Source organism: Pristis pectinata, chromosome 12 (genome assembly GCF_009764475.1).
Source record: "Pristis pectinata isolate sPriPec2 chromosome 12, sPriPec2.1.pri, whole genome shotgun sequence".
NCBI classification, from domain to species: domain Eukaryota; kingdom Metazoa; phylum Chordata; class Chondrichthyes; order Rhinopristiformes; family Pristidae; genus Pristis; species Pristis pectinata.
The window spans coordinates 24,237,613-24,250,676 of record NC_067416.1 but is presented as its reverse complement, the minus strand read 5'-3'; the positions used below and the strand labels follow the sequence as shown (position 1 = coordinate 24,250,676).

General features: G+C 39.2%; 1 protein-coding gene across 4 annotated transcripts in view; it reads right to left on the bottom strand.

Moving 5' to 3' along the window:
- Positions 1 to 6,301: 6,301 nt before the first annotated feature.
- Positions 6,302 to 13,064, bottom strand: part of mki67 (marker of proliferation Ki-67) — a 43,281-nt gene continuing 36,518 nt past the window's right edge. For all 4 annotated transcript variants that reach the window (XM_052027579.1, XM_052027578.1, XM_052027581.1 and 1 more), the window contains exons 16-17: positions 7,956 to 10,787; positions 6,302 to 6,857 (exon numbers count right to left, since the gene is read on the bottom strand). In XM_052027579.1, the coding sequence (XP_051883539.1) occupies positions 6,733 to 6,857; positions 7,956 to 10,787 (2,957 nt within the window). In that variant the 3' untranslated portion in view covers positions 6,302 to 6,732. The remainder of the gene's footprint in view (positions 6,858 to 7,955; positions 10,788 to 13,064) is intronic.

The following is a 13,064-nucleotide window of genomic DNA, read 5'->3' as shown; positions in this document are numbered from 1 at the left end:
ATTCAGGTGAAATGTGGTGCTACTACTGCTGATACTTCATTTCTATCCCATTATGCACCTTGAAATGATCATTTGGTACTATGGCTTAAAATGACCCTCCCTTGGGAGTTCCATTTCTGGATGCACATGGACTTCATTGGCTTGAAATGTTAACACCCCAATGCTTCTCATTACCCACCATTGCATGTCAATTTGATCAATATGTTGTTTGTGGAATACTGAGCTTGAATAGTTATAATACTGACTCGTCACCATTGATGTTAAGTCGTAGTCCAAAGGGTTCAAGATCTTGACCAAGGTTTGGACCTTTAGAGTGGAACTAATCTAAAAAAGTGCATGTTACCTAGAAGTCACAGTCGTTTAAGCAAAATGCCACTCATTAGGCAATACATAAGTGTTGTCAGAAGCCTCATAATTGGATCAGGGATTTATCCATTGATGTATTATCATCAGTGCAGATAGAAGCTCACACCAGAATAAAGCAGAACTTTTCATGTCATTAGGGCTTCCCTTGCTAATTACTGGTGTACTAGGTTAGGGTTAAGGACTGGGGTGGTTTGCATTGGGAATTGTCTCTCTTCACCAGGGAATCCCTTACAGTAATGCAGTCTATGTCTCTATCCTCACATCAGCTGAGATGAGACTGTTGATGTTCAGCTGGTAAAAGACGTTAGCAGTTATCCTCTTAATTATGCATTCTTGCTCCTAAAGGTCTTTAGGCTTTGCCACATGTCCGGAGGCACCAGGTCTGCACTTGGCTTTTCTTTCTGCACAGTTAAGTCTCTGTAACTGATTGATGTACATTGCAGGGTGCCCCTGGACTGATACATGTAAAATTTCACTTTTACATGATCAACAGCACTTTCAACAATGAATCTGATTACCTATGAATACTTGAGCCTGCAGGTACCGTCCTCTTGAGACAGGTCCAGGTAGAGTCATACAGCACGGAAAAAGGCCCTTCAGCCCATGTGTCCATGCCGACCAAGATGTATATTCAAGTTAATCTCATTTCCTGGCACTTGGCCCTCTAAACTCTGGTCATCCATTTATCTGTCCACATACTTCTTAAATATAACTACTGTACCTGCCTCAACCACTTCCTCTGGCAACTGGTTCCATATATCTGCCATCCGCTGTGTGAAAAGGTTGCCCCTTGGGTTCTTATTACCTTTCACCTCTAATCATAAAACTATGCTCTCTAGTTTTCGATTCCCCAACCCTGAAAAAAAAGACCACTCACCATATCTATGCCCCTCATGATTTTATATACCTCTGTGAGATCACCCCTCAGTCTCCTACACTCCAAGGAGTAAAGGTCCAGCCTGTTTAACCTCTCTCTATAACTCTGTCCCTCGAGTCCTGGCAACATCCTTGTAAATCGTTTCTGCATTCTCCATCACATCCTTCCAAAAACAGGGTAACCGAAACTGAACACAATACCTCACTGACGTCTTGTACAATCACCATATAATCTCCCAACTTCTATATTCAATGCCCGGACTGAAGAAGGCCAGCATGCCAAAAGCCTTCTTTACTGTCCTGTCTACCTGTGACTTCACTTTAAGGGAACCATGTACCTGCACTCCAAGGCCCCGCTGTTCTACAACTGTACCCAAGGCCCTTTCATTCAATATAAAAGTCCTACCCTGATTGGTCCTTCCAAAATGTAACACTTCATACCTATCTGAATTAAACTCTATTTGCCATTCCCTCCCCAGCCAATCAAGATCCTACTGCAATTCTTGATACTCCTCTTCACTCTCTACAAAACCACCTATTTCAGTGTCATCCGCAAACTTATAACTATTCCTCGTATACTCTCATCCAAATCGCTAATATAGATGACAAATAACAATGGGCCCAGCACTGACTCCTGGGGCACACCACTAGTCACAGACCTCCAGTCTGAGAAACATCCTTTCACCATCACCCTCTGTTTTTCCTACCATCCAGCCAATTTTATATCCAGTTTGCTAACTCTCCTTGGATGCCATGTGATCTAAATTTCTAGAGCAACCTACCATGTGGAACTTTATCAAAAGCCTTACTGAAATCCATATATACTTCATCTACCGCCCTCTCCTCATCAACCTTCCTCATCACTTCACATCAAAAAAACTCAATCAAGTTCGTAAGACAAAATCTCCCACGCACAAGGTCATGCTGGCTACCCCTAATCAACCACTGCCTTTCCAAATGTAAGTATACCTTATTCCTCAGAATACTTTCCAGCAACTAACTTACCACGGATGTTAGGCTAACTGGTCATAATTACCAGGTCTATCCTTACTGCCCTTCTCGAATGAAGGCACATTTGCTATCCTCCAGTCTTCCGGCACCTGGAGATTTATCTACCTTCATACATCTTAACACATGCAACACCTCTTCTACTGTAATATGGACTGTTTCCAAAGCATTTCCATTAACTTTGCCAGATTCCCAAGTCTTCATATCTTTGTCCATGGTAAAAAGAGGAGAAATAATCATTGAGAACTCTGGCTATCTCTGGCAGTTCCACTCATAGATTTCCATCTTGGTCTTTGAGGGGCCCTATTCCTTCCCTAGTCACTCTTTTTCCCTTAATATACTTTTTAAAAAATCTATCAGCATTCTCCTTAATTTTCTCTGCCAAAGCCATCTCATGCCCCCCTCTTGGACCTCCTAATTTCCTTCTCGAGTATACTCTGGAATCCTCTATATACCTCCAATGATTCACCTAATCCTAGCTGCCTGTATCTGCCCAAGTCTCATTTATCTTGACCAGGTTTACAATATTCCTCGACCTCCAGGGTTCCCAACTTCTAGAGCCTTTGCCTTTTACTTTAACACGAACATCAGGTCCTTGAGCTCTTGCTATCTCACTTTTAAACAACTCCACCCCCCCCCCCCCCCACCCCTTGCCAGAGATCCCTTTGCCTGCAAACAACCTAATCAACTTTTGCAAGCTCCTGTCTAATACCATCAAAATTTACCTTGCCCCATTTCAGACATATTCCCTGAGGAAACTTTCCTGAACACACTGAATAAATTCCAGCCCTTCTAGACCTTTAACACTATGGCAATCCCAGTCGATGTTAGGAAAGTTAAAATCTCCAATGGTGACAACCTTATTATTCTTACAGCTCCCCTCAATCTCCCTGCACATTTGTTCCTTTAATTCCCCAAGGACGATTTGGGGGCCCATAGTATAATCACAAGGTGAACATCCACTTATTTCTCACTTCCACCCATAAAGCTTCACCAGGTGATTCTTTAGTAAATTCATCTCTAAATACTGCCGTGATGTCCCCCCTTAATCAAAAAAACAACCCCTCTCCTCTCTTCCCTCCACCCCTATCTTGCCTAAAGTACCTGTATCCCAGAACATTAAGCTGCCACACCTGCCCTTCCCTTAGCCATGTTTCCGTAATGGCTATACCTATCCATGCCCCAAGTTCATCGGCCTTACCTGACAGACCTCTTGCATTAAAGTAAATGCAATTTAATATAGACATTCCTCACTCTTTTCCATGCTCCTTCCTGTTCAATTTGAGTGCCCAGCAACTGACAATGATCTGGTTTGCATGAACCTGACTTTGGGAAAAACCAGTAGAAGAGACAGGAGGCACAAGTCTTTATATGGGAGAACAGCAATGAGGTAATGCTGCCTGTAACCTTGGGCTCCATCCAATGGACAAGGGGCACAGGCTATCCAGATAAGACAGAACCAACGAAATTGAAACAACAGTGTAGAACCAATAAGAAAGAGAAGAATAGAGTATTTCAGGTGTAGAAGCAACGAAACCTCCAGAGACCTACCTTCAAAACCTGGGCCTCTGAACCTCTCTCTGCAACTGGATCCTCAAATTCCTTTTCGGGAGACGACAGTCAATGAGGATCTGTATTAACACCTCCTCCTCGCTGACAATCAACACAGGCGCACCTCAAGAATGTGTGCTTAGCCCACTGCTCTACTCTCTACACTCATGACTGTGTGGCCAGGCACAGCTCAAGCGCCATCTATAAATTTGCCGATGACACCACTGTTGTTGGCAGAATCTCAGATGGCAATGAGGAGGCGTACAGGAGTGAGGTAGATTGACTGGTTGAGTGGTGTCGCAACAACCTCACACTCAAAGTCAGCAAGACCAAGGAATTGATTGTGGACTTCAGGAAGGGGAAGTTGGAAGAACACACACCAGTCATCATTGAGGGGTCAGCAGTGGAAAGGGTGAGCAGCTTCAAGTTCCTGGGCGTCAACATCTCAGAGAATCTACCTTGGGCCCAACATATTGATGCCATCACAAAGAAGGCATGCCAGTGGCTCTACTTCATTAGGAGTTTGAGGAAATTTGTTATATCACCAAAGACTCTTGCAAATTTCTACAGGTGTACTGTGGAGAGCATTCCAACTGGTTGCATCACTGCCTGGTAGGGAGGCTCCAATGTGCAGGATTGAAAGAGGCTGCAGAGGGTTGTAGACTCAGCCAGCTCCATCACAGGCACAACCCTCCCCACGATCGAGGAATCTTCAAGAGGCGGTGCCTCATGAAGGCAGCGCCTCAAGGAGGCAGCATCCATCACTGAAGACCCTCACCATCCGGGACATGCCCTCTTCATGTTTCTACTATCAGGGATGAGGTACAGGAGACTGAAGACCCACACTCAATGTTTCAGGAACAGCTTCTTCCCCTCTGCCATCAGATTTCTGAACAGTCCATGAAACTGTGAACTACCTCGTTATCCCTCTTTTTCACTATTTATTTTTGTGACTTACAGTAATTTTTTATGTCTTGCACTGTACTGCTGCCACAAAACAACAAATTTCACGACATACATCAGTGATAACAAACCTGATTCTGATTGCGGCAGTGGATGACCCTACGTTGGAAAGGTTGAAGTTACATTGGGAACAAGAGGGATGTCTGGCCAGTGTTAACCCATGATTTTCAGGTAATAGCCTTTCTATTCTGATTGACTGTTCAGGGAATGTCAGGGAAACCTAGTGGGTGTGTATACGGACTGTTAATCTTGTATGAATTGCATGCTAATTTTTAACCAAACTGTATGAATTGCGTATGTCTTTAACTGAACCAATAAAGATGACCAATAGTTAATAGATTGTGTGCCTAACCCATCATTGTCATGGGTGGAAACTGACAATAACAAAACCCTTTTTCCACATGAGTAATTACAATCTGGAATACAATGCCTGGAAAGATGATGGGATCAGATTCAATTATTAGTTTATAGATACTTGGAGGGGAAAAAAAAGTTGCACAACTGATGGGAAAGGATTAAGTAGATCCTGCTTATAGGGTTAATTTGGACTTTAAAAAAATTAGCAGAGGAGGTTTATCAAAAAATTATTCAATGTATTTGCTAATTTAGTAAAATGGTAAGAGGAAAAGCAGCTCAAGTGGTTTTTGACAGTTGAGTGTTTTCCTGCTTTAATTGAATCATATTGGTTAAAACTAGTTCCACTCCAAGTGGAAGTTTGTTGGTGGTCAGGTGCAACATTGCAGCAAGGAAGATTGAGACAGTAACATGGCCAGTTTAATATTAATCTTCACTGAGCTTGGCTCTGCTGTAGACCTGTTGCTCAGTATTATGGCTTGCATGCTGCCCCACACAATTTGCATGCCCGACGTCAGACTCCCGAAACAAGACATTATTCCAAGCTGAGATGGGAAAAGACTCCCAGACTGATAGAGGAAAAGATTCAAGGGTATGCTCGAGGATTCCTGGAAACACAACAACCCCACTAACTCCTGGGAACCTATAGCCCATGACTGCTCAAAGTAGTGAAATGGAATTTAAGATGATATCATGAACCTTAAGTCCATGCTTTTGATACATATATTAAACCCTCCAAGTAGTAAAAGGAGTGCACCAACTCACAAACTATCCATTTACCTGCCCCATCAGGCACCTCCTGACCCAATTGGTGAAAGAGATGTATTTAGTAAACTATACAAAGACCCTGCCTTGTGTGAGAGTAGAGGCAAGGTCTTTTCTTCTAGAATTGCCACATTTCTGCTTGTTAGCAAATTCTTTTGAACAAGACTGGCTGAAAACAAAGGCAAGACAAAATATAAGAGTAATTATACATTATCTTCTGGGTAGACATACCACACTGAAGTGATGCAAAATTTAAAATACCAGATTATACAAGTTCTAATTCCAAACACTTTTAATTTTACTTGAGAAAATATTTAGTAAAACTATGATGTGAGTTGTTTAACAGTTTTAACTATTTAAATTTATTTAGAAACTTTTCTGATGATGTGGATGAAGTTTAAGAATACAAGACAGAATACTTGATGTACAAAATTTATTGCTAATATTAATTTTTGCAACAAAAATTGAACCAGAGTATAAAATGCACTTTTTATACAATTCCAATACTTGATGCAAATACTTAAAAGAAAAATAAAAGCTTTTGCAGTTGGAGCTTGCATCTTCAGAATCAACATATTGCTCATTAAATGACATGCTTATAAGATTTATCCCCTCCCTACAAATTTCTAAATTAAACATCATACTTTTCTCAGAATTCCAATATAGCATTAATATATTATTTCCCTCAAATGACCTTACTAAACAAAATATGCAGAATCACAAGTTCACCAGTTTTGTACCCACTTAAGTGCACTAAAATAACAAGCAAATTAGAAAACTGATTGGTGCATCTATAGTCTAACTTCAGCAATGTACATGTATATAGGATAAGATTGCATCTGGAATTTTCTACTTTCTCAACCTGGTTGTGCGACCTCTTGGCTTGGCAGTTTGTGGTGATATAGAAAGCACCTTTTTTGCAGTAGCTCTACCCGTTTTGCTGCACTGGCTCGTTTCCTTTCCAGTCATCTGTTCTGTGAAATTAAAGGAAACAAAATATTTTATTTAGAGCTCATATTTTAAGATACCAGTGCTATACATAAACCACGAAATATAGTATTTTTCTGTAAGAAAGGATTAATTAGTAATATTATTATAAACAAATCTCTGGGGAAGAGTAATCATTACAATAGAAGTAATGTAGTTAAATCTGAAATATATTTAAACCGAGGCAACTGAGGTATCAGCATTGAATTGGCCATGGTAGATTGCCACATTTAATTAAAAATATAACAGGTAGTAAGAAATGGGAAGCATACACATTCCCTTGAGGAATAAATGACTTGCATTTTGACAGTGTACTTTATATCTCCCTCTATATGTCTAAAGTACTGTAATTTGTGATCGTAATGCAAGAAATGCAGCAGCCAATTTGTGGACAGAAAGCTGCCAAAAACTGCAAATGAGAACTTCACTCTGATAAAGCAGGCATGGGTTTAAAACATCACTTTAATGCAGTGGCATACATTATTATGGAAAAGAATAGTAAACCTGCGGATTGCGAAGGTTTAAAAATTAGCGAATAATTACCAAAAATTAATAAAAGGCCACAAAAACTATGAAATGGAATAAATTGTACACATTTGGAAAGTAGCACAAGTAAATGCAAAACCTTCAGAAAAAAAAATACAGAAAATATAGTTGGAAACAGTAGACAACAAACAATTATTATTGTGCCTGCTTTCATTATAAGACTGAGCATAGCTGGTATTGTGTGATCTGATGACAATGAAGATCTTTTCTCACTCCTTTCTGGTATTACCCCTTCATAGTTTTCATTATCAAACCACTTGCAATATGTCTTGAAATTTTTAATAATACATCAAAATTTTAATTTATTGGTTTGGATTATTTTGCAAGCTTGGCTTGAATTTATTTTGCAAGCTTTCTATTGTTTGAATACTGTCAATTTACTATGTGTGCTGTAACCTACTAACTTTTTGATTATACTTTATCTCATGTTATTTTTCTTATTTTACAGCTTTAAAATATTGCAAAATTAATTTGGTATTATTAGTTTTGTTTTAAATTTGTTACCAAACATTCTACAGGCAGAAGGAATATGTGCTTACCTTTCTTGGCTTTCTTAGCAGGTACATCAGCTGTGGTTTCTGCAACAGTGGGCTTGCCTCTTAAGGTTCTTTTTGAGGCATGCGCAGATACTGGTGTAAGCGATCCACTGGCCGGTGGTTGAAGTAATTTCTGTTCCATTTCAGTGGCTTCACATGATTTTTTAGCTCTTGTAACCCTTTTAGATACTTGTGAAGAATCCATTGATATGATTCCAGTCTCTTGTTCTCTACTATTATCTTCTGTCTTCTCTTTCCCACGTAGAAGATTCTCATCATCATCTCTCTGCTCACGAAGATTAGTTCTCCCCCTTTTATTTGTTACTTGATCCTTCCCTCCTTGAGCAACTGAAAGTGTAGCAGTTTCCTTGATATTGTTTTGTCCTGTCCTGGATCTCTTCTTTTCAACTTTGTTGACTGAATTCTCCACCTGTTTACTTTTGGTTACATCCATAATTAATTCTTGATTGCTTCCAGCCGAAGTGTTTCTTTTAATCGTTCCACGGCCACCCTTTCTGGGGATCTCAACAGTATCAGTTATTTCCAATTCTTTTTCAGATTTTCCCCTCCTAATGTTTCTCTTAGGCCGAGCATTTTCTTCATACACTGGAGTCAATATTGTATCTGTTTTTTTGGTGTCATGTGTTACTTCTGATACTCCTGCTGCTGTCTTACTAACTTTGCCTTTACTTGAGAATCTAGTTTGTTTGATAGCTTCAATCTTATCTGAATTACTAACCACTTCAGTGCAATCAACAGAAACATTCAAATGGGCTTTCCCTTCTCTGACAGAAACACCTTCAACATTTGACAGGCAAGCAGAGGTTCCCTTAGCTGAAGTCTTTCCTCGTTGACGACCTTTGCCTTTTATTTTTTGACTGGGGGGTTCATTTTCATTTGTAGTATCTAACTGTACATCAACTATGTCCACAGTTTGCTGCTGGTCACTTTGTTCCTTGTTTTTAGTCAGCGATTCCTTTGCTTGCTTGCCTTTTTCCCTTATCCTTGATGAAGGCATACTTTCCTCTTCATTCAACACATGGTTTTGTTCTCTGCTTGAATGAATCTTTACCGGAACATGTGGTCCATCATCAATTGTTGCCTTTAACTTTTGCTCTGTTATGTTTCTTCTCAATTTTCTTGTACAAGGTAATTCTTTTACATCTTCTTCTTTATTTTGAGTTAGTTTCTGTCCAGCCTTCTTTCTCAGCAATCTTTTTATTGGTGACGGTGCTAGTTTTAGGGCAGATTCTGCATGCTGCTTTATCTCCCTTTCTTCCCTCTTCATTTCATCATCATTGTTTTTCTCTTTTTTTATCAACTGTGGTTCACAAGGCACATTAATTTCTTTTTGTTCTGGGCTCCCCTTTGGCTGTTCATCTGATTCATGGAATTTGTTTACTTCAGTAATTATTTTACTGTTTGGACTTTTAGATGCCACTTTCCTACTTACTTTCTTTATTGCAACTTTTCCTCTGCATGACCGTTTAGGTACCTCTTTTCCATTAGATGTCCCTTCTGATATCTCTACTGTTTTGTCAGATACTTTGGGAGATGTCAGGTTAGAACCCCAGTGTACAGTTTTCCTTGGTAGAGTTTCATCCAGTTCTTCCCCTTCTCGCAATCTCTTTACTGGAGCAGATCCCTGTTTAAAATCTTCTGAAAGCAATTCTTCAAATACTCTCTTTCCTCTTGTGGATCTATATTTGGAGCCAGCCCAGTCCACCTTTTTAGGAACTTCCACATTTTCAGACCTCATTTCCTCTCTAACAGAACCCTCTGGGACAGAATTTACTATTTCTTTGCTGCTGGATTCCTTTACAACTTCAATTTGTGTACAACAAGCTGCCTTTTTCCTTGTAATTGTTGTTTTAGATGGTTTCTGCATCTCTGTTTCTTCAGTATTGATGTTCTTTCTTCGCCGTGGTCTTCCTGTTGCAATGGGTGCTTTTACATCTTCAACTGGAAGATCTTTCACTCCTATATTTTTCATGGACATTTTTGGCAACACTTGTCTATTTTTCATTAGCTCAAATTCAACATTCACAATTTCATTCTTTTCTTGTGATAACTTTTCCAAAGGAGAGTTAACTAGCTCGATTTGTGCACACTGTGCTCCCTTATTTTGTGAGACCTTTGCAACAGAAGCTGTCTCTTCCACATCATTAATTTTGGAGTTTTTAGTTTCCTTCTTCCTTTGTGGTCTTTTTTTGGTTACTTTAGCATCTTGAACATTTTGAATTTCCTTGTCTTTTAATGTTTTTCTTCCTGGTGAAGCATTTTCTTTTACTTCACAAATCTGCCCATCTTGAGACTCCTCAGTTGGTGTAATTTTACCGAGTGTGAATAATTCTTTCACTTTGGCACTTTGAACATCTTTTACATTCTTCCTCCCTCTCAATGACTTAGTTATTGGGGAAACCAGATAGTTCAGTTCTATTTTTTTGTCTGGAGATTCATTCTTACTCATTATAGTGCCTTTTGTTGTACCTTCAGGCGTTTCAAATTCAACATTGGGAATATTAGGAATTTTATCCTTTTCTTTTGATGATCTTTGTGGATTGAACATATTTACTTCCACAGTCTGCTTGCAAGGAGATGGTTTCTTGCCTGGTGTGATTTTGTTTGGCATAAATATTTTCACATCAGCATCTAGGATTTTCTTCGTTAAGCCCATTTTGCTTACTTCTTCAATAGATTCAGCTGCACACCCATTCTTGCCTGGTGTACTTTTTATTGATTCTTCTGCATCAGTGTCTTCTATTTTCTTTTCTTTTAATGATTTTGTTGCTGGTGATACTTGGGTGCTTCTTACAGATCGTCCATCCTTGCATTCTGAAAATAACAAAAATTTGCACTCAGATTAGCAACTTTAATAACACAAAAATATTTTACTGCCAATGAAATATTTTTTGTGGAGTGTGGTCACGACTATAACAAAGAATATGATAGAAGGGTTGGACAGAATAAGACTCCACAAGTAGCAATGACAATGAACATACACTGTTTTAAAATGCTAAGTGGGAGATAAATATTGGTCAGGAATAGAAGCAAGCTTCGTAATTTTTCAAATAACCCCATAGAATCTTTAAGGACAGGTGAGAGGGAGTACAGGGCTTTGCTTTAAGAACCCATTTAGAAAAGTGGTATCTTTCTCAATGATGCACTGGAATACCAGACTGAATTTTGTACTCGTGTCTCTTGAGCATTAAGCAACATAACCCTACAACCCTTTGACAAGAAAGAGCACTACCAATGAGCACAAAAGGTATCTATCTTTCAAATTATATCTTTTATATTCTTATTCCAAATCCTATTTGAAGTACAATATTCAACTTTTTTTCACAGGTTCTTTCATGAAATCCTCCCATTACTGATATCTCAGATACTGATCATAAGATTCAACAAAGGAACATTTAGTGCATATCAAAACTTAACCGTGCCCATTAGATTAATAATGCTTAACAACTTTTGAACTATATATCACCAACTGCAATGAGGTCAAAGCTGTACAAGAACATTCTGTACTCTTTCAAACAAAGTTGTATTCTGTGCACATGGATAGACAGACAGGATTCTTATTCAAATCAGCATTGTTCTTTTAAGTCTTAAAAGTTGATAGAACCAGGCCCATGATCTCAACCTGCAGAGCCCCTGACCTAGTGAACAGAGATTCTACTGCTAATAGAAAATGAAAGACTATTTTGACAGACATCAAGCAAATTCAGTACACCCAGATCAAGGTAATGTGCAAGTTTGACATCAGAGGATCATCAAAGCTAATCAGTAATATTCCTTGATCAGCATCTGCTTCTGGAATTTCTTCCACTGAGCCACATTCTAGAGGGAAAGATTTTGACCTAGTAAGGGACAGTTCTAAAATTGAGCCCTCAACTAAAAAAGCATCAGGAAGTTTGTTGCCATTGCCATCAGTCTGATTGCAATAAATCCAAAAGGTAACATTCAATGTAGAAGAAAGCTTCTGAAACTTAAACTGCCTTCTGCCAAATGGATATCACACAATTATGACTGATACAGATGCTGGCAATGAAGATACTTGGAAAAAGCTGCTGTAGGGACTTTATGCCAATATTCCCATCATAGCCCTTCCCTGAAATGAAATAGCAGCAGCCTTCCAACTTAAAAAAAACTATTTCAGAAAGAGTAGTGATGAGACATAACAAAAAGTTATAACTAATATAATATTATGCAATTGAAATTTCCTTACAAATGCATACTTTCCTTGTAGGTCCTCAGTGTGACAGATAAACCAACAAAGATGCATCTAGACAAACACAACTAAATTCCACTTTCATGTTGAATGTGTATAGATGCATGTCCTGTGGACAACATGGGATACTCATGCAGAAGTGCCTTCACAGCACACAAGGTCTGTTTTATCATAACTTAAAAAAACGATCCTGCCTAAGCAAGTCCATGTCCTGGTTTGGTGCTGGGACCCCATTTCTGATAGGATCTCAAAATTAAAAATATGGCCTTTGAGACTGCTCTCCTTTGGCACATCTGAACCCTACCCACTCCAAACCAACCATCTGGATCCCAATCCCCAGATTATGCAGTACATGAAAAGATTTCGTTTCAAGCTTTGTGATAAAACTTTGCAGTGGTATGCCTTCAAAAAAAAAGCATTAATCCGATGCTAATTTAATAACTCTTTTCAGGTATTGAAAAATTTTTAAAGCTAAAGATCAGTAATCCTAATGGGTTATAAAGAAATTAATTTGGTACAGAATCAAAATATGCTGAGCCACCTTTCTAAACCTGCAGCTCATCAAAATATCTAAAACCTTCAAAACCTGGGCCTCTGTATCTCCCTCTGCAACTGGATCCTCGACTTCCTCATTGAGAGACCACAGTCAATGGCAATCGGTAGTAACACCTCCTCCTCGCTGACAATCAACACAAGCGCACCTCAAGAATGTGTGCTTAGCCCACTTCTCTACTCTCTACACTCATGACTTTGTGGCTAAGCACAGCTCATACGTCATCTATAAATTTACCAATGGCACCACTGATGTTGGCAGAATCTCAGATGGCGAAGAGGAGGCATACAGGAGTGAGATAGATCGGCTGGTTCAGTGATGTCACAAC